The sequence below is a fragment of the Taudactylus pleione genome, unplaced genomic scaffold (assembly GCF_031769625.1).
Source record: "Taudactylus pleione unplaced genomic scaffold, aTauple2 ptg001476l, whole genome shotgun sequence".
In the NCBI taxonomy this organism is placed as follows: Eukaryota; Metazoa; Chordata; class Amphibia; order Anura; family Myobatrachidae; genus Taudactylus; species Taudactylus pleione.
The window spans coordinates 539,563-560,768 of record NW_028285874.1 but is presented as its reverse complement, the minus strand read 5'-3'; the positions used below and the strand labels follow the sequence as shown (position 1 = coordinate 560,768).

The window sequence follows — 21,206 nt, the reverse complement described above, 5'->3', positions numbered from 1 at the left end:
TTGTGACCAGTGCCCTCTTACCCTTATGTATGTCATGTATGTATGTCTTTTACAACCCAGTATAATGTTAATGTTGATTCAAATTGTAAAGCGCAATGGAATTTGCTGCGCTATAGAAGAAACTGTTAATAAATAAATAAATAAATAGAGTTTGGATCAGGATTAGGGTCAGGATTAGGGTTAGGATTAGGGTTAGGAAAAGGATTAGAGTTTGGTTTAGGGTTAGAGTTAGGATTAGGGTTAGTATCAGGGTTAGGATTAGAGTTAGGATTAGGGTCAGGATTAGGGTTAGAGTTAAAGTCAGGATTTAGGTTAGGATTAGAGTTAGGATCAGAGTTAGGATTAGCGTCAGGATTAGGGTCAGGATTAGAGTTAGGATTAGCGTTAGGATTAGCATTAGAGTTAGGGTCAGGATTAGAGTTAGGGTCAGAGTTTGGGTTAGGATTAGAGTTAGGGTCAGGATTATGGTAAGGATCAAAGTTCGGTTTAGGTTTAGAGTTAGGGTCATGATTAAGGTTAGGATTAGAGTTAGGGTCAGGATTAGAGTTTGGGTTAAGATTAGGGTTAGGATTAGGATCTGGATTAGGGTCATGATTAGGGTCAGGATCAGAGTTTGGGTTAGGATTAGAGTTTGGATTAGGGTCAGGATTAGAGTTTGGTTCAGGATTAGGGTCAGGATTAGGGTTAGGATTAGAGTTAAAATTGGGATTAGGGTTAGGATTAGGATCAGAGTTTGGGTTAGGATTAGAGTTAGGGTCAGGATTATGGTAAGGATTAGAGTTTGGTTTAGGATTAGAGTTAGGGTCAGGATTAGGGTTAGGATTAGAGTTAGGATCAGAGTTTTGGTTAGGATTAGAGTTAGGGTCAGTATTAGGGTTAGGATTAGGGTCAGGATTAGGGTTAGGGTCAGTATTCAGGAAAGGACTAGGGTTAGGATCAGAGTTTGGGTTAGGATTAGAGTTAGGATTAGAGTTTGTGTCAGGATTAGGATTAGGGTCAGGATTATGGTTAGGATCAGAGTTTGGGTTAGGATTAGGGTTAGGATTAGAGTTAGGATTGGGATCAGGGTTAGGGTCAGGATTAGAGTTTGGTTCAGGATTAGGGTTAGGATTACAGTTATGGTCAGGATTAGGATCAGAGTTAGGGTCAGGATTAGGGTTAGAATCAGAGTTTACTTTAGGATTAGGGTCAGGATTAGGGTTAGAATCAGGGTTATGGTCAGGATTAGGGCTACGATTATAGTTATGGTCAGGAGTTAAGGTTAGGGTCAGGATTAGAGTTAGGGTCAGGATTAGGATCAGAGTTTGGGATAGGATTAGGATTACAGTTCGGATTAACCCTCCTCCTGACCACAGTTTGGGCCCTTGAAAATAACATTTATAACAGATCTGTGCTTTTCCAAACTCTAAATGAAACCCTGACCCTCTGTCTGGGGCCCTGATGCTTGTTTCCTTCACATGTGCAGAGGGCCAGATTCAGGAGCATGCACACAAAAGGGCGAGAAGCAAGGGTGCTATCTGTTGAGGAGAATGCTCCTCCAATCCAGAGTCCCTGGGATGTCTGTCCCATAGTGATGGAGGTGCACTGATGATACAGCGACCTTGTGAGACTGGCTTTACATAAGGCTGCTGGTGATGATAGTGTTTATGGAGTACATCTAGGGATGGCCATCCGGGGTAACCATCACCATTGGTGGTGATCATCGATGGTATAAAACCATTCAAAGGGAAACCATCAATGGTTTCAACTATTGATGGTCATCCCTGCTCTATGATATATTGGGCTGCTGGCAAATCAGAACAAGGTGTGGGGCTTCACAGGTACATTGGTGGGCAGAGCTAGGCTCCGTGTCTTGGAATTAAGTTTACTGGTGCCATTCCCCTCAGTGTCATAGACCTACTTTCTGCAATATCCTGCAACTGTTTCTCAGAGTCTTCTCCATAATAATCCTCATCCTGAGAAAGGAGAAAAAAATCTGGTTAAACTCCATAGGGACAACCGTGTAATACTAAGATGTCACATTCTTATCCTTTATTCAGCCAAGACCCAAATTGTGCCGTAGATCAGCTTGAGGGACTGTGGTTCAGTTTTACTCAGTAATGTTTTTTTTGTTGTTGAAGGTTTTTTTTTTTTGGGGGGGTGTTTGTATTTTATTATCTTACTATTGCCGTTTTTTAATTGAAATATCAAAACAGTTTAAATATTAGGCCCTCTGTGCAAAACAAGAAAAGTATCGAAGATGTTGTAACAAAAATTATGCTGTGTAATTAAAACTATTATATTAAATGCACGAACTGTTAAATCACAAAGTGTGCTAATTTAATAGTTAATCAAAAAGTTATCCTGCATGGGTATGGACTAATCATCTGTTTATTTCATTTTATCCCTCAGGTATGTGATTTTATCTCTCATCTTGCTTACTGCGTCTACACTCTACATAGAACTTCATGCAATCGTGTGGTTTGAAATGCATGTGATTTCATCTTTTGTATATAGTTGTTATTACCTGTAAAGGCTATATTGTTCAGTGAAGCATAGTTTATGGTAGATAACTGGCCTGGTTTTTACCCCAACTCAGAGCAAGTTATCTTCTTTGATCAGCAGACCAATTGACTCAGATGTAGCCTGTCTTAATCAAGGATCCATTCCTTTATGGTGCATACACATGGTCAGATCTGTCAGATGAACGATTGAACGATTTTTACCAACGATTTGAACGATTGAACAATTTCAGACAGTATTAAAATGAATGAAATAGTCAAAATCTGACTGCAAACACACACGATGTCAGATATCGTTATCTGACATGCGGGAACGGGCATCGTTCATCGTTGCAGGCCCACATGTCAGATTTTCTTTCAGATATGAACAATTTTTTAAATCGTTATCGTTCAGATCTGACACAAAATCTGACCGTGTGTATGCACCATTAGATGCAGTCTAGGGGCAGCTGTGGCTTTTTGCCTGCTGTGGTTAAATCACAAAGTGTTAAATCGCAAAGTATGCTAACATAACAGTTAATAAAACAGTTAAAAAAACTTTGACCAACATCTAAGGTAATTTCAGATTCAAAAAATTTGATTTCTTTAAAGTCTGTCCAAAAATAACTAACCTAAAACTGACCATGTACACATTTCCTTTCATCAAAACACTCCTTTGTATTTTCTCTAAGGATACAACATCCATTACTCTCCCTGCATCTCACCTCTCCCTGCATCTCACCTCTCCCTGCATCTCTCCTCTCCCTGCATCTCTCCTCTCCCTGCATCTCCCCGCTCCCTGCATCTCACCGCTCCCTGCATCTCACCTCTCCCTGCATCTCACCTCTCCCTGCATCTCACCTGTCCCTGCATCTCACCTGTCCCTGCATCTCTCCTCTCCCTGCATCTCTCCTCTCCCTGCATCTCACCTGTCCGTGCATCTCCCCTCTCCCTGCATCTCCCCTCTCCCTGCATCTCTCCTCTCCCTGCATCTCCCCGCATCTCACCTCTCCCTGCATCTCACCTCTCCCTGCATCTCACCTGTCTCTGCATCTCTCCTCTTCCTGCATCTCACCTCTCCCTGCATCTCACCTCTCCCTGCATCTCCCCTCTTCCTGCATCTCACCTCTCCCTGCATCTCACCTCTCCCTGCATCTCACCTGTCCCTGCATCTCTCCTCTTCCTGCATCTCCCCGCTCCCTGCATCTCACCTCTCCCTGCATCTCACCTCTCCCTGCATCTCCCCTCTCCCTGCATCTCACCTCTCCTTGCATCTCCCCTCTCCCTGCATCTCCCCTCTCCCTGCATCTCCCCTCTCCCTGCATCTCACCTGTCCCTGCATCTCACCTCTCCCTGCATCTCACCTGTCCCTGCATCTCTCCTCTCCCTGCATCTCACCCATACTTGCCGACAATCAGTTCCCTCCTTCCAGTAGGGAGCTGATTGTCGGCTAACAGCGGGGGGTGTGCCCAGCCATGATGTCACATTTGGGGGTGGAGCCGGGGGTGGAGCTGGGTGATCACGTCATCATAGCCCCGCCCCCTCTTCACAATGCCATTATTTTTGGCATTGTGAAGCAGGGGCGAGGTAACGATGACGCGATTCAGCGAGAATCGCGTCACCGGCCCCCCCCCGCTGCAGGGGTTTTTAGTTTATTCTGGGGGGTGGTCGGGATGCTCCTGGCCAAATTGGGAGGGTAGGCAAGCCTGATCTCACCTCTCCCTGCATCTCCCCTCTCCCTGCATCTCTCCTCTCCCTGCATCTCACCTCTCCCTGCATCTCACCTCTCCCTGCATCTCCCATCTCCCTGCATCTCCCATCTCCCTGCATCTCTCCTCTCCCTCCATCTCTCCTCTCCATCTCTCCTCTCCCTGCATCTCTCCTCTCCCTGCATCTCCCCTCTCCCTGCATCTCTCCTCTCCCTGCATCTCCCCTCTCCCTGCATCTCCCCTCTCCCTGCATCTCCCATCTCCCTCCATCTCTCCTCTCCCTCCATCTCTCCTCTCCCTGCATCTCTCCTCTCCCTCCATCTCTCCTCTCCCTGCATCTCTCCTGTCCCTGCATCTCACCTCTCCCTGTATCTCTCCTGTCCCTGCATCTCACTTCTCTGTGCTCATTGTAGTCCTATTGATTCACTCCCCTCCTCTAAAAACCCATGAGCTTTATTCTTTTCATCATACATTGACTATTACAACCTCATTGTGTCACTGTAAAAAAAACTTTTACTAACCTCCTACAACTATATCTACTTCTCTCTCGTTCCGCTATTTGAATAGCGCCTACCACTTCTTGTTGGAAATTTTTTTCTAGATTGCATTTATTAAGGGGGATTAATACCCTGTAGAAGGCTGCAGTTCAAATAGTAATATTGTCACCAGATTAAGAGACTAGCGCCCTAAGTATTTCCTTTGTTTCACCCTCCCATTTAGAATGTAAGCTCTAACGAGCAGGGCCCTCTTCCCTCATGTGCTTTTCCTTCCTTTACTTATATTGACATCTACTCTATACTCCTTACAAAAGCTCCTAATGATATTTGCCATCCTGCTACTGTTGCAGCAATGTCTATATACCATGTACTTGTCCTGCAATGTCTTGTCACTGTATTCTTGTTCTGTTCAACTGTTTATGTACTTTGTAAGGCGCTGCGGAACCCTTGTGGCGCCATATAAATAAAGGATAATAATAATAAATAATAACAATAATAGGTACAACGCCTCATTCTGATAACTCCTTACAGGTAAAATATTGCATAGTCACAGTATTACCTGAACCCATCTGCTGACCATTTTTGCAGAAGATCGTCTGAAAACTGCAACTTTTGGAAGATTTACTCATTAAGGGCCTGATTCATCATAGATCGCTATCGAACGCAGGTCTGCTGCGAAAATATGCTAATGATTGCAATCGCAATGCCGTAGCACTGCCAGCATAGCGACACCCACTGTCCCCCACTACCGCTATCTCACATCTGTAATACCAGGCAAACCTTCACAAACATCAGTAACATTGAGTACCATCGGCCCCTCACGCAGAATTACAGCAGCCCTGACCTTACTTAGAAATTGGTAAACTCACTGCACACAGTAAGTACTCAAGCTGCGTATGCAATGGCTAAATTATATATTAAACGGACAGGCACGGCTGCCTTTCTTCGACCCCCCACCCCCACCTGTTACCACCCACAAATGCTCATGAGGGGAGGGAAGAGGCCAGGATCTCTGTTGGCTGATGGAGATTTCCTGGCTACTTTCTTTCGTCTGCAGCGGCCGACTTGCGTGACCCCATGGTTACTTAGCTGGCCGATGATCCCACAAATTATCCAAAGCTGCATTGTACAACACAGCTCGGATAAGTAATGCAGCAGGAGGCGTCTGCAGGATATCTGCAAGAACAGAATTGCAAAGCTGCTTGCATGCAGCTTTGCAATTCCATTCAGTACTGAATCAGGCTCTAGGGCAGGGGTGGGGAACCTTTTTTCTGCCAGGGCCATTTTGATTTATATAATGTTATTTGCAGGCCTGGGGCAGGCCACACCTCCTCCGTGTGACGTCACATGGTGGCGGGGCCATAATCTCCAGCGATTACAGCAATGCCTGGAGCATCCACGGAGCTGTAAGGGCAGTGCTGTGACCGTCTGAAGCGTCCTAAGGATGCTCCAGACGGCCCCCGGGTCTGAGGTTCCCCATCCCTGCTCTAGGGGCCTAATTCTTTCTTAGTCGGGTGGATCTTTTCGTGCATTTGGGGAAGAGAATCACATTTCTGATGGAACTCTTGTACCTAGATGGGCGGGTGCAAGTGATGATGGTTTGTGGTTGGCGTCCACTCACTCGTGATGTCAGTGGGGCCGCCCCCAAACGGCAGGCAATCCTTTGGGTACGCCTCCGTTTGCACAGCCACCCCCCCTCCCTGCCTACAAAACGGGGCGAGCTGTCAATCAATATCGACAGCCACCCCGTTTTGTAATGAGCCCAGGAGCGATGGAGTTGCCATCACTCGCTGGGCTCGCGTATGCGCAGTGGGGGACCATCGACCCACTTGCGAGCGCTGCGCTCGCGGGTCTGAATCAGGCCTGGTGAGCACAAAACTAAAGATTTGGGGTATGGCCCGTTCATCCAGGGGGTACCTAATAACTTTCTCTTCCGTAAAAAAGCTCTATTGTTCCTGTTTGTATTTGTTTCAGGTGAGAGCATCACCCACTCATCGTGGTGAGTTAGGGCACACCTCCCAACAACCTGGCAGTTGGCACAAAGGTCCAGCTACCGGAGCACAGGGACAGTCCTCTCAGATCAGGACCACCTTTGCGATGTTCCACCAGACATCACCGCAATGCCTGACAGTGCCTTCTATAACAGTAACCAAACATCACTAACCTTCCTGTCCACCTCTATGTGTGTGTAGCCATTATGCCTACATTCAGAATGTCGACACCGGAAAGACATCATGGTCTGAATATCGACAATCAGAACGTCAACATGGTCAACTGTGAACATGGTCAACTGTGAACACAGTGAAAATGTCAATGACATGGTCATTATGTCAGCACTGAGAATGTCGACAGTCACAATCTGGAATTGGGCAGGATAGGGGAGATAACACAGTTCGTAGGAAAGGGGGCCAATACGACCGCGCAATTCTCATCATTTAAACACCTCCACACAGACCCACGACTCACAGCATTTTGCCACAACTGTAGAGGGGCCTAATGAGTGGTCATTTGCATTTCCCCTGCTTTCTCTGTAAGTATGAATTGTATTCCTCCTTAATGTACAAGAACATCACTAGGTGGGCTCTGGTTCTACTGCTTCACAGTGTGAAAGTCTTTCTAAGATTGGGGGATTTATAAAAAGAAATATTAAACCCCCAAAGTTTGATAATGGACTGTCAACCGAATCTGGGTATGGATGTGTGGGTGGTGTGGGTTTAGTAGCCCACATGTGAGGTGACCATTTGGGTGGAGCCAGCCATATTTTATTGTTGGCTGAGTGACATGTATGGGGGAGCAACCTGTTACATCACTGTATTTAGTTGATCTCTGTTATTATAGCAGGGCTCGACAAATCCCGGGGGGCCAGGTCGCCATTGCTACCAGATTTTGCTGCCTGGCTACCAGATTTTGCAGTGAGGGAGGAAGCAGATCCTCATCAGCTCCGGTGGAGATTCGTGCCTATAGTATTGCGGTGTTCATATCATGCACAGGAGTGCATGTGCTGAGTGTCGCCTGCGGTGACTGCTGTGTCTGTGTCCGTCCCAGTCTGCACTGACGACTCCTCTCCATCCTGGCCTGCTCGGATCCCTGCTGTCTGTCCCAGTCTACGCTGATCCTCCTGTACGTCCCGGCTGTCTACTGTCTCCTATCTCCAGCTGCATAGAGCTCCCCGGTAGTAGGGTCTATGGGCCTGATTCAGAGCCGCTCGTAAGCGGCCGCTCGTTCGCTCCGAGCGATGTTCGCACATCTGCGCATGCATATGGGTTGTAATTAGGGGTGTGCACCGGCCACTTTTCGTGTTTTGTGTTTTGGTTTTGGATCTGGATCTTTCTTCGTGTTTTGGATCTGGATTGGTTTTGCCAAAACCACCCTTCCGTGTTTTGGGTTCTGGGTTTTGTGTTTTGGATCTGTATTTTTTTGAAAAAAAGCATAAAAACAGCTAAAATCACAGAATTTGTAGGTTTTTCTGCTCCTATGCTATTATTAACCTCAATAACCTTAATTTCCACTCATTTCCAGTCTATTCTGAACACCTCACACCTCACAATAGTGTTTTTATGTCCAAAAGGTTGCACCGAGGTAGCTGGATGACTATGCTAAGCGACACGAGTGGGCGGCACAAACACGTGACCCATCTAGGAGTGACACTGCAGTGGCAGACAGGATGGCAGTTAGAAAAACTAGGCCCCAAACTGTACATAATGCAAAGAAAAAAAGAGGTGAAAGATGGAATTGTCCTTGGGCCCTCCCACCCACCCTTATGTTGTATAAACAGGACATGCACACTTTAACAAATCAATCATTTCAGCGCCAGGGTCTGCCACACAACTGTGGCTGAAATGATTGGTTCGTTTGGGCCCCCACAAAACAAGCTGGCAATTAATGTGTCCCTGCACAAACTGGCTCTACGGAGGCAAGATGTCATCCTCATCCTCCTCATCCACCGATTCCTCACCCTCTTCAGTGTGTACATCCTCATCCTCACAAAGTATTAACTCGTCCCCACTTGAATCCACCACCACAGGTCCCTCTGTACGTTCTGGAGGCTGGTCTCCCTGGAAGAGCTGATAATTCATTTTGATGAACATCATCTTCTCCACATTCTGTGGAAGCAACCTCCTACGCCTTTCGCTGACAAGGTTCCCGGCTGCACTAAACACTCTTTCGGAGTACACACTGGAGGGGGGGCAACTCAGGTAAAATAGAGCCAGTTTGTACAGGGGCCTCCAAATTGCCTCTTTTTCCTGCCAGTACAGGTATGGACTGTCTGACATGCCTACTTGGATGCTGTCACCGATGTAATCCTCCACCATTCTGTCAATGGTGACAGTATCATATGCAGTGACAGTAGACATGTCAGAAATTGTTGCCAGGTCCTTCAGTCCGGACCAGATGTCCAAACTTGGTCCTGCCTGCCCTGCATCACCGCCAGCGGGTTGCTTAGGATACCTAAGTTTTTTCCTGGCAGCCCCAGTTGCGGGAGAAAATGAAGAAGGAGCCGTTGACGTGTCACGTTCCGCTTCAGCTGACAGTGTGTTCACCAGCAGGTCTTTGCACCTCTGCAGGCTTGTGTCGGCCGGAAAGAGAGACACCACATAGGCTTTAAACCTAGGATCGAGCACGGTGGCCAAAATGTAGTGGTCTGATTTCAACAGATTGACCACCCTGGAATCCTGGCAAAGCGAATGAAGGGCTTCATCCACAAGTCCCACATGCCGAGCGGAATCGCTCCGTCTTAGCTCCTCCTTCACTTTCTCCAGCTGCTTCTGCAAAAGCCTGATGAGGGGAATGACCTGACTCAAGCTGGCAGTGTCTGAACTGACTTCACGTGTGGCAAGTTCGAAGGGCTGAAGAACCTTGCACAACACGGAAATCATTCTCCACTGCGCTTGAGTCAGGTGCATACCCCCTCCTTTGCCTATGTCATAGGTGGATGTATAGGCTTGTATGGCCTTTTGCTGCTCCTCCATCCTCTGAAGCATATAGAGGGTTGAGTTCCACCGCGTCACAACCTCTTGCTTCAGGTGATGGCGGGGCAGGTTCAAGAGTGTTTGCTGGCGCTCCAGTCTTCGGCACGCAGTCGCTGAATGGCGAAAGTGGCCAGAAATTTTTCGGGCCACCCAAAGCGTCTCCTGCACGCCCCTGTCGCTTTTCAGAAAATTCTGCACCACCAAGTTTATTGTGTGAGCAAAACATGGGACGTGCTGGAATTTGCCCAGATGTAATGCCCGCACAATATTGGTGGCGTTGTCAGATATCACAAATCCCCAGGAGAGTCTAAGTGGGGTAAGCCACTGGGCGATGATTTCCCTCAGTTTCTCTAAGAGGTTGTCGGCGGTGTGCCTCTTACTGAAACCGGTGATACACAGCGTAGCCTGCCTTGTAACGAGCTGGCGTTTCTGAGATGCTGCTACTGGTGACGCTGCTGCTGTTGCTGCGTAAGGTGATACATCTACCCAGTGGGCTGTCACAGTCATATAGTCCTTAGTCTGCCCTGTTCCACTTGTCCACATGTCCGTGGTTAAGTGGACATTGTGTACAACGGCATTTTTCAGGACACTGAGGACACTTTTTCTGACGTTTCTGTACAGTCTCGGTATCGCCTGCCTAGTGAAGTGGAATCTAGACGGGATTTGGAACCGGGGACACACTACCTCCATCAATTGTCTAAATCCCACTGCACTAATGGCGGATACCGGACGCACGTCTAACACCAACATAGCAGTCAAGGCCTCAGTTATACGTTTTGCTTCAGGATGACTGCTGTCGTACTTCATCCTCCTCGCTAAGGACTGTTGGAGGGTCAATTGTTTAGTAAAAGTAGTGGTGTTCCTACTTCCTCTCTGGGATGATGAACGACTCCCAGCAGCAGCAGCAACAGCAGCAGCGGCAGCAGTAGGCGTAGCAATGCAGGATCCTCCGGAGGAATCCCGGATAGGAGAGTCAGTCATGCCAGTGATATGGCCTGCAGGACTACTTCCGATCCTGACTAAGGAGGAAATTGACGAGGAGGGAGTTGACGGTGTGGTTTGCAGGCGCTTGGATACAACAGGACAACGGGATTTAGGTGTCCCTGGACTGCTTACGGTCTGAGCCAAAGTTTCTGAACTTGACAGTAACTTTTTATGAACGCGCTGCAGGTGCCGTATAAGGGAGGATGTTCCTAGGTGGTTGACGTCCCTACCCCTACTTATTTCACCTTTACATATGGTACATATGGCAAGACAGTTGTTGTCCGGATTTGGATAGAAATATTGCCAGACCAAAGAGGTGGAATGTTTGGTCTTCTGCCCAGGCATGACCGTGATGGGCTTTTTCATCCCACGGACAACAACTGTCTCCCCCGGAGCCTGATTTAAACAAACCACATCACCATCAGAATCCTCCTCGCCAACTTCCTCCTCAGCGCCAGCTACACCAGTATCCTCATCCTGTTGTACTTCAACAGTGACATCTTCAATTTGCATATCAGCAAGTGGACTGTGGGTGCTCCTTTCAGCACTTGCAGGGGGCGTGCAAATGGTGGAAAGAGCCACCTCTTCCCGTCCAGTGCTGGGAAGGTCAGGCATCGCAACCACCACCACACTTGGACTCTCCTTGGGGATTTGTGATATCTTCTTAGAAAGCACAGTTCTTCGCTGTGCTTTTGCCAGCTTAACTCTTTTGATTTTTTTAGTGGGAGGAGTGCTTCCATCGTCATGTGAAGCTGAACCACTAGTCATGAACATACTAGGGATCGACCTTAGCCGTTCCTTGCCACTCCGTGTCGTAAATGGCATATTGGCAAGTTTACGTTTCTCTTCAGCTGATTTAAATGTCTTTTTCAAGGTCATTTTCCTGAACTTTGCCATTTGGGATTGTATGTGCCCTCTACTATGACATTGGGCATCGGCCTTGGCAGACGACGTTGATGGCATGTTATCGTCTATGTCATGACTAGTGGCAGCAGCTTCAGCACTAGGAGGAAGTGGTTCTTGATCTTTCTCTATTTTATTTTTATCGGAGAAAGTTTGGTCCTCCATTTATGTTATATCGATTTGATATATACGTGCGGCTAAACACAGAAAATAATTTTTTTTTTGGTTTGGACTGGAGTGTACTTTGTGGGTTACAGCACCCTTTAACGGTCAAGCCAGCCGGCCCTTTACTTATGACACAGGCGCACTCTTGGCACTACTTTGTTGATGCACGTGCGGCTACTGCGCACACAATTCACAAACACAGAAAATAATTTTTTTTTGGTTTGGACTGGAGTGTACTTTGGGGGTTACAGCACCCTTTAACGGTCAAGCCAGCCGGCCCTTTACTTATGACACAGGCGCACGCTTGGCACTACTTTGTTGATGCACGTGCGGCTACTGCGCACACAATTCACAAACACAGAAAATAATTTTTTTTTGGTTTGGACTGGAGTGTACTTTCGGGGGTTACAGCACCCTTTAACGGTCAAGCCAGCCGGCCCTTTACTTATGACACAGGCGCACGCTTGGCACTACTTTGTTGATGCACGTGCGGCTACTGCGCACACAATTCACAAACACAGAAAATAATTTTTTTTTGGTTTGGACTGGAGTGTACTTTCGGGGGTTACAGCACCCTTTAACGGTCAAGCCAGCCGGCCCTTTACTTATGACACAGGCGCACGCTTGGCACTACTTTGTTGATGCACGTGCGGCTACTGCGCACACAATTCACAAACACAGAAAATAATTTTTTTTTAGGTTTGGACTGGAGTGTACTTTCGGGGGTTACAGCACCCTTAACGGTCAAGCCAGCCGGCCCTTTACTTATGACACAGGCGCACGCTTGGCACTACTTTGTTGATGCACGTGCGGCTACTGCGCACACAATTCACAAACACAGAAAATAATTTTTTTTTTGGTTTGGACTGGAGTGTACTTTCGGGGGTTACAGCACCCTTAACGGTCAAGCCAGCCGGCCCTTTACTTATGACACAGGCGCACGCTTGGCACTACTTTGTTGATGCACGTGCGGCTACTGCGCACACAATTCACAAACACAGAAAATAATTTTTTTTTTGGTTTGGACTGGAGTGTACTTTCGGGGGTTACAGCACCCTTAACGGTCAAGCCAGCCGGCCCTTTACTTATGACACAGGCGCACGTTTGGCACTACTTTGTTGATGCACGTGCGGCTACTGCGCACACAATTCACAAACACAGAAAATAATTTTTTTTTTGGTTTGGACTGGAGTGTACTTTCGGGGGTTACAGCACCCTTAACGGTCAAGCCAGCCGGCCCTTTACTTATGACACAGGCGCACGTTTGGCACTACTTTGTTGATGCACGTGCGGCTACTGCGCACACAATTCACAAACACAGAAAATAATTTTTTTTTTGGTTTGGACTGGAGTGTACTTTCGGGGGTTACAGCACCCTTAACGGTCAAGCCAGCCGGCCCTTTACTTATGACACAGGCGCACGCTTGGCACTACTTTGTTGATGCACGTGCGGCTACTGCGCACACAATTCACAAACACAGAAAATAATTTTTTTTTTGGTTTGGACTGGAGTGTACTTTCGGGGATTACAGCACCCTTAACGGTCAAGCCAGCCGGCCCTTTACTTATGACACAGGCGCACGCTTGGCACTACTTTGTTGATGCACGTGCGGCTACTGCGCACACAATTCACAAACACAGAAAATAATTTTTTTTTGGTTTGGACTGGAGTGTACTTTCGGGGGTTACAGCACCCTTTAACGGTCAAGCCAGCCGGCCCTTTACTTATGACACAGGCGCACGCTTGGCACTACTTTGTTGATGCACGTGCGGCTACTGCGCACACAATTCACAAACACAGAAAATATATTATTTTTTTAGCACTTGGGGGGAGCACCCCTGATGGACAGAGCACCCCCTGGACAACACTACAGCACCCCTTTAGGACTGGGACACTGCACAGGACTTTGGAGTGGACACAGCCCCTATGGAGAACTGACTGCACAACACAGTCCAGCCAGCCCCTATGGACTTTGAAGTAGTGGACACAGCCCCTATTAACAACAGCAGCACAGCACAACACAGCCAGCCCCTATGGACTTTGAAGTAGTGGACAACAGCAGCACTACACTACACTACACTACACAGCACTAACTCCCACCCTCCCTCTTCACTGTCCACAGCCGAGTGAGAAAATGGCGCCGACGCGGGTACCTTATATAGGATCCAAAACCCGCGAGACTCGGAAGGCGGGATGATGACGTTTTGCCTCGATGTCAGATCCGAGTCAGGCGGGAAAAGTCGAGCCTGACTCGGATCGGACTCGGATCGGGGGGGCTCGGGGGGGTTCGGATTTCAGAAATCCGAACCCGCTCACCCCTAGTTGTAATGCGCATGCGCCAACCAGTCAGTGCGGTCGGAAATCGTGTGCTTGCAAAATAGCGAATGCCTGCTAATTTGAGTGACAGAATGAGGCGTTTGTGGGTGGTAACAGGGGAAGGTGCTTGAAAACAGGGAGTGGAGATCCGAACGCAGGCGTGCCAAACGGTCAAAACGGGCGTTTTAAGGGTGTGCATAATTAACAAAGCAGCGTCATCGACCACGTCAGTTGGTTGTCTTTTAGCCTGAACTGCTCGCATGATTGCAGTAGGAAAATGCTACCACAAGAATAGCGAGCAGTTCATATGCCTTTCGATGTACTCGATTAATCTAATAAATAGTGGAGATGACGTATGATGCGAACGGCCAAGGGGCGTCTTTACAAAATAGCGAGCGCATCTTTCGGACGCTCGCTCAGACATAGAGGCGTCAACAGAACGCAAAGAGCGAACGGTCAATTTAAATAGCCAGCCCCTTTTTCTGAACGAGCGAGCGCAAATAGCGTCTGGCTCTGAATCAGGCCCTATGAGTGGCCAGGGATTGCGGAGCAGCTTCAGAGGGATAGTGGTGTGACTATGAGGGATGGGGGTTTTTGTTGTAGTTTCGGGCACCGTTGTTTTATATGAAATGTGGTCCGTTATTACTGGAGGTTGGAGCTGTGCAGAGCAGTGAGGGGGCCTCCATTTTACTGTATCCATTCAACTGTGACCATTGTGTGGACTGGTATAGGGTGTATAACACATAGAGCTGTGCTCCTCACTCACTCCTGTAATTTTTTTGGGAGGGCGGTAGTCTGGCTCCTACACTTTCATCCTGGCACCTAGATTTTAGAAAAATGTGTCAAGCCCTGTATTATAGCACAGTACTAGTACCTCGCTCCTGCTGTCTGAGGTGTCTGTATCACTGGATAGCTGAACATCTGTATCGCTGGATATTTGGGGATCTGTAGAACAGACAGAAAAGTAACAGAACATTATTATTTAGAGGGAGACAATATTTAAATAAATAATTAACGCAGCTTATTTCCATTCTAAATCTGGAACTGGCATCATGGATTATAAAGCAGAAAAGAACAGGGGAGAGGGGGGATTGGGTCGTTTTACTTATATATAGGGGGGACCGACCCCATTAGTAATGATAAACATAGGCAGCACAATGTGCCTCCGTCCCCCCGTCTCACTCACTGCTTTGGGTTGGTGCTCAATTGCTCCTGTCCACCAGGCTCAGAGCCCTCTGTTTTGTGGGCACACTGCAGGGAGCATTTGTGTTCCTAGTGTAACCCTGGTTAAGGGTTAAAAGAACTACAGTATTAATAAACATATATATTCTGAGGTAATATGTGTACATGGGTTGACAATTGTTATATATGACATATGTATAGTTGTATATCAATGTAAAACATGCTTCATTTATTCATTCTTTAAGAAATAGCTTTAGTAAAGGATATGTATGTACAATTTATGAGAAAAAAAAGCATATATGTTTCATGTATTTCTGACAGTTTATGTGGTACTTTTTTCTCTGTGGTAGGGATGTGTGGGATGCACATGCACAGGAGAAGAAGGGTGCGGATTGATATGGCTGGGAGTGGTTGGGTTCCTGTCAGGGTAAGAAGGGCAGGCACAGAGACAGATATAAAAAGGTGCTGCCAGCAGACTGACAGTCAGGGTGGAGATACCTTCCTTCAATGATCACCCCCCTGTGTCCTGAGCAGCAGCCAGGCTGTCAGGCGCAGGGGGGTGGAGTTGGACAGACAACAGGGAAGCTGTAGGGATGGCCACTGGTGGTGTAACCATCGATGGTTACCATCAATGTTAAAATTCCAAGTAACCATCGATGGTTACAAATTATTTACTGGATGACCATCGATGGTTTCCGCAACCGATGGTCATCCCTATCTTTTGTCTGACTTGCTCGTAGGCCAATCAGAACATGAGGGTGGAGTTTCTTGGGTACCGGGGGGGGGCGGAGCCATGCTCCGTGTCCTGGCACTTGGTAAAAAAATAAATCAAAACCATTCGGTTATGCTTTTACATTGATGAAGGGAAACCATCCGGTTCTCCCCCATCGATGTCAATAACATGATTCATTTTGAATCATCGATGGTCGACGGCCATCCCTAGGAAGCTGTCACAGCAGGAGCTGTGAAGCTGGAGAGCCTGAGCAGCAGCACTCACTCTGGCAGAGAGTTGGTTACCTGCGGCAGCAGCAGCAGTGTTCAGCGGTGGTTATGGTGGAAGTGCTGGCAGGGGCAGTCTGTCTCAGTGTGGACCGGCTGTCAGTGGAGGTCCTGTCTAAGCCGACAGGGAAGCAGACGGGAGGCGTCCCTCTGGCTAAGGAGGCTGAGGCTGGATGTTACCGCTAAAGAGGTGTTGTACAAGTGAGGTGGGCTTGTCTGCTTAAGTAGTGGGTGCAATCAGAGGTGCTAAAGAAACTGAAAATACAGACAGCAACACTACAGAGACTATGAAATAGCCAGGCTACAGTATACAGTATGCCCACTGCATAGCAGGTTTCTCTTTCTCTGCATTAGCCAGTAATGGGATAGTATATGACCTGCACCCCACACTGATAGTTAGGCAATAGACAACCATTAATTGAAGTACAGGGATTCTATGTCAGGAAACTAGCAGCAGGTGATCCCAGGAGTTCAAGGGACCCCCTCATCAGCCGATAGAGGAAGGAACTGCAAGAGATATTGGACCATATTCAATGTGGAGCGAAAAGCCGTTCACGGCGAAACTTTTTCGCCAATGACGTAATTTTCACCGATTTCACTTATCCCCGTATTCAATTGTATCGTCTTTTTGCCGGTGCGAAAACACAATGCAATGTAATAGGCGATAAAGTTTCGCCTAAGAATACCCGGCGGAAAAAAAGTGGGGGTGGAATCAGTGTGGACACCTGGTTTGAGTCATACTTATTTGTCACTATTAGGCTGCCATAGCCGGGGCTGCTACAACAGCAGTGCCTAGGTTTGAAGTGTCATTAGAACATTTAAGTTAAAGCCGGAGTTAATCAGGAAGAGAACAGAAGGAGAATTTAACAGATCACCAATTCCTGCTATTAAGGACTGTTTTTATCCACCACCACACTTCCATCATGCCTATGGATTGCGCCTGCACCTGGATCTCCAATGCTGCTCACATCCCTCCTGACCTCCTCATGCAATCTGCTTATACACTCCAACTATACCTTACCGAAGCACGCAGCAAGATGACCTCTCTAATGGACCTTGGTTGTGGCCCCCAAATCATGAGGCTTGGTGCAAGTTTGCTGTACTCATTGTTTTTTTTTACCTCTTAAGTTTAGACTAACCTTTCCATAGATGTTAGATTACTGTGACCCTTGTATCCAGCCCATCTGTGTCACCCCTGTCTGTCTGCCCCCTCCCCTTTAGAATGTAAGCTCTCACGAGCAGGGCCCTCTTCCCTCATGTGCTTCTCCTTCACTTAATTATACTCTAATTTACAACAGTACCCCATCCTTGGTTACAGACACCATGCTGCTTATCTAAGTGTTATGCAGCAATGTATAAATCATGTATCTGTCCTGCATTGTTTGTACTGTTAATTTCTGTTTTCTTGTGTGCTTATTTGTATATGTACTGTGTAAGGCGCTGCGGAACCCTTGTGGCACCATATAAATAAAGGATAAAAAAAAAAAAATAATAATAATAATAATTGCGGTTTTGGGATACAGAGGTGCGGAAACCACTCTGCACCCTTTGTACACCCTCCTTGATGCAGATTGCGCCAAAAAAATCTTTAAAAAAAACACAAAGGACACCCCAAAAAAGCATTTTGAAAATGTGGGCAAAAAAGTTCAAAGTTCGGTACAAATTCAAAAATTAGCTAAATAGCCTTTGGGGAGGTCTGCAAGTATGGGGGAGGTGTTTTGTTGATAGCAGGTGTTTGCTGAAGGTGTGTTTTTTTTAGCGCATTTTAAAGCTTGACATTAGCGATTTTTAAATATGCTTGTATCCATTTTCATGTACCCCAAATTTGATGGGACTACTTATTGTTCCCAAAAAAACAGTGCTAAATACTATTCTTCACCACTTGCCGAAAGACGCTAAATAGCACCTATTGAGACCATTTAAAGACCCCAAATCCCTTTACAAGGGCTATTCGGGGGTACCCCTAGTGAACCCCCATGTCAGAGCATCTTTAGGGGGGTGTCAGGCTGATTTCCCCAAAAAAGACAGGATTTACTGTCGATTTCATTTTCGCCGGGTCCCGTTTTCGCCGATTTGGAATTGAATACGGGGATACGTGGGGACGAGCGCGATAACTTTTCGACAGGAAATCCTCCGATGATGGGCGAAAAGTCCGGCAACTGACTTTTCGCTACAAATTGAATAAGGCCCTTAGTAACTTGGGAGGAATTTAATTGTTTGAAAGAGTACAGATCTAAAGATGGCTTACAGTAACTTATCTGTGTATGTATATATATATATATATATATATATATATATATATATATCTCTTAGAGTAAACAGCTGGGGAGATTATATTTATACCAGAGAGTAAAAACAACAACTTACAAGAGCAGGAAGATTGCTTAAGTGTCTATTTTGTCTTACTCAAATTTAACTATACAGCTAAGACTAAGAACTGATACTGAATAGCCGCAGAAGTGGAAACATATGTATATATTAAATTCAGTGATGCTTCTTAATGGATTAGATATTAAGTAATTGTTTGTAGCAGTAGTCGGGAACCATCAAACACCACTGTATATTAAAAAGTTTTGTAGGTAGTAAAATGCTTACTGTCATTTGTCAAGTATATATTCATATATAAAGAAAAATAACAAAATTATATTATAATCTTAGGGGCCTATGTATCAAAGCTGGGAAATAGATACAATTGTAACAAATAAATTACCAATCTATCATTTTTTTAAACACAGCCTACAAAATGTAAATTGGAAGCTGATTGGTTAGTACTTTATCTCTCACAATTTTATCTCTCTCCCAGCTTTGATACATTGGCGTCGAGGCAATCCCCTTTAATATGGGCGACAAGAGCAAAGTCTGTGAAAAGTACCTATCACAGCCCTGCACCATAGCTATTGTCTGACTGCATCACTTATACCCCTTTTACACCGGAGCTAAAACCTGGGTTTTCGAAGAGTTAACCCAGGCAGCTCCCTGGTGTAAAAGGGGAGAGAGTTGGATCGCAGGGTTGAGTGACCCGGCAATCCAACCCAGGTAACCAGCAGGGTTTAACACGGGCACAGCCCATGAAACCCTGCTGTGAGAACAGCGCACTCTGGGTCACGATGACCAGGAGTGTGCTGCTAGCCGGCCGATTGGTCCGGCTTCAGTGGCGCTTGGAGATGACGTCATCTCCAAGCGACCACTTTCACTCCGCAAAAGTCGGGTCTATGCAGACCCGACTGCGGTGTGAGCGGCGCTGACTCGGGAATATCCCGAGTCAGCAAAATTCCGGGTCTGATCCGCATAGGAACTTTGTTCCAACTCGGGTCAGACCCGGAATTTAGGTGGAAAAGGGGTATTACTAATCAATAGCTGCAGGGAGTAGCACAAGCATCCTAGTTATCCTGCATAGGGACCGCTGCCATTCACACTGACAGCCTAAAGAAACCCACTCTCACTTACACCTTTCCCTGTGGGGTCTATTTACTAAGCCTTGGATGGAGATACAGTGAACAGAGATAAACTCCCAACCAATCAGCTCCTATCTGCCATGTCACAGGCTGTGTTTGAAAAATGACAGGAGCTGGTTGGTTGGGACTTTATCTCTGTCCACTTTGTCTCCATCCAAGGCTTAGTAAGTAGACCCCTATATCAACTACAGGGACAGGAACCCCCCCAGTGTCTGTGATATCAGTGAGTGAGACTGTGCAGTCCGGTTACCGAATACCCTGCCTTCAGTGTCCCACGTTAGCTGGATGCTACATGGGCTTATTACACACAGGACCTCTCTAGTAGGAGACTGATATATGAAGGCAAAGGTCCAAAATCCCTATCTACTCCTCGGGACGGCTATTAGTGGGGGGAGAGGGAACCTAAATACCATGTAACAGTGCAAAAGTTATTACATAGCCCACACGTCACTACGGGCAGAGAGAGCAGGGGGAGACAGAGGGACTGATTCATCATGGATGGCAGTTGCAAAGACATGCGCAAACGGTCGATTGTTGCGTCCTGCGCATGTATATGCATTGCAGTGCGCGAATTAGCGATTGCAAACAGAATGGTGATTGCAGAGGCTGCGCAGACCCAGAGCAGAGTGACTGACAGGAGGTGCCATTTGTGGGTGGTGACGGGAGGGGGGTTGGGCGAACGCAGGCGTGCCAGTGCATTGCAACGCCGTTGGAGGGGAGTGCATAAATTATCCACTGCGTGGCCGTAAGCAGCCGTAGCACTGATAGCATGCGTGGCTGGTAGCGATATCTGAGTAAGGTCAGAACTTGTGCAAGTGTGCCTACGGGTCCGATGTTACTCTGTGTTATCGATGGTCTCGCTATGTTGCCCTAGAAATCAGATGTGAGTAAGGGGACGTGGGTGTCCTTATGTCAGGCTGCGATCACAGTGTGAATGCAAACATTTAAATAGCACCGCTGATATTAACAACTGACCACCCACAGCATATGCGAGCGTCCATGATGATGGTCTTGACCATCGCGACCATCGGGCTTGCGACGTAGACCCTGCGGTAGGGTCTCGCTGCCGCATGCCCAGGAGTGATTTTGGCTCTATCAGAGCCAAAATTACTCCCACTGACATCACTAGTGATATCAGTGGGGCCTGCTTCAGACGGTAGGCATTCCCATGGGAACGCTTCCGTCTGGCAGGCACGCCCCCCGCACGCCCACCAAAAGGGGCGTGCTGTCAATCAACATCGACAGCACGCCCCCTTTGGTGCGAGACCCGGAGCAATGGAGAGCCCGTCGCTCGCCGGGTCTCGCGCATGCATACGACGGAGCTCCCTCCGTTGTGCGCATGCGCAGTGGGGGAACATCGACCCGCTTGCAAGCGTACTGCTGCTCACGAGCGGGTCTCAATGACCCCCTTATTTAGGTAGATAGGAACATTCGGTTTTGACTAGTATACTTATGCGGGCCATACACTGTGCGATTTTTTTGCACATTGTGCACGATTTCAATCAATCGTAATGATCAATTGTGGACATGGTGTGTTGTTTCAGT

At 47.1% G+C, this 21,206-nt stretch overlaps 1 protein-coding gene across 3 annotated transcripts in view; it reads right to left on the bottom strand.

Moving 5' to 3' along the window:
* Window positions 1-15,105, bottom strand: part of LOC148442520 (shootin-1-like) — a 51,768-nt gene extending 36,663 nt beyond the window's left edge. For 2 of the 3 annotated variants that reach the window (XM_088463860.1, XM_088463861.1), the window contains exons 1-2: window positions 14,900-15,105; window positions 1,901-1,955 (exon numbers count right to left, since the gene is read on the bottom strand). In XM_088463860.1, the coding sequence (XP_088319986.1) occupies window positions 1,901-1,955; window positions 14,900-15,001 (157 nt within the window). In that variant the 5' untranslated portion in view covers window positions 15,002-15,105. The remainder of the gene's footprint in view (window positions 1-1,900; window positions 1,956-14,899) is intronic. The other variant, XM_088463862.1, reaches the window with a different exon arrangement.
* Window positions 15,106-21,206: the final 6,101 nt, after the last annotated feature.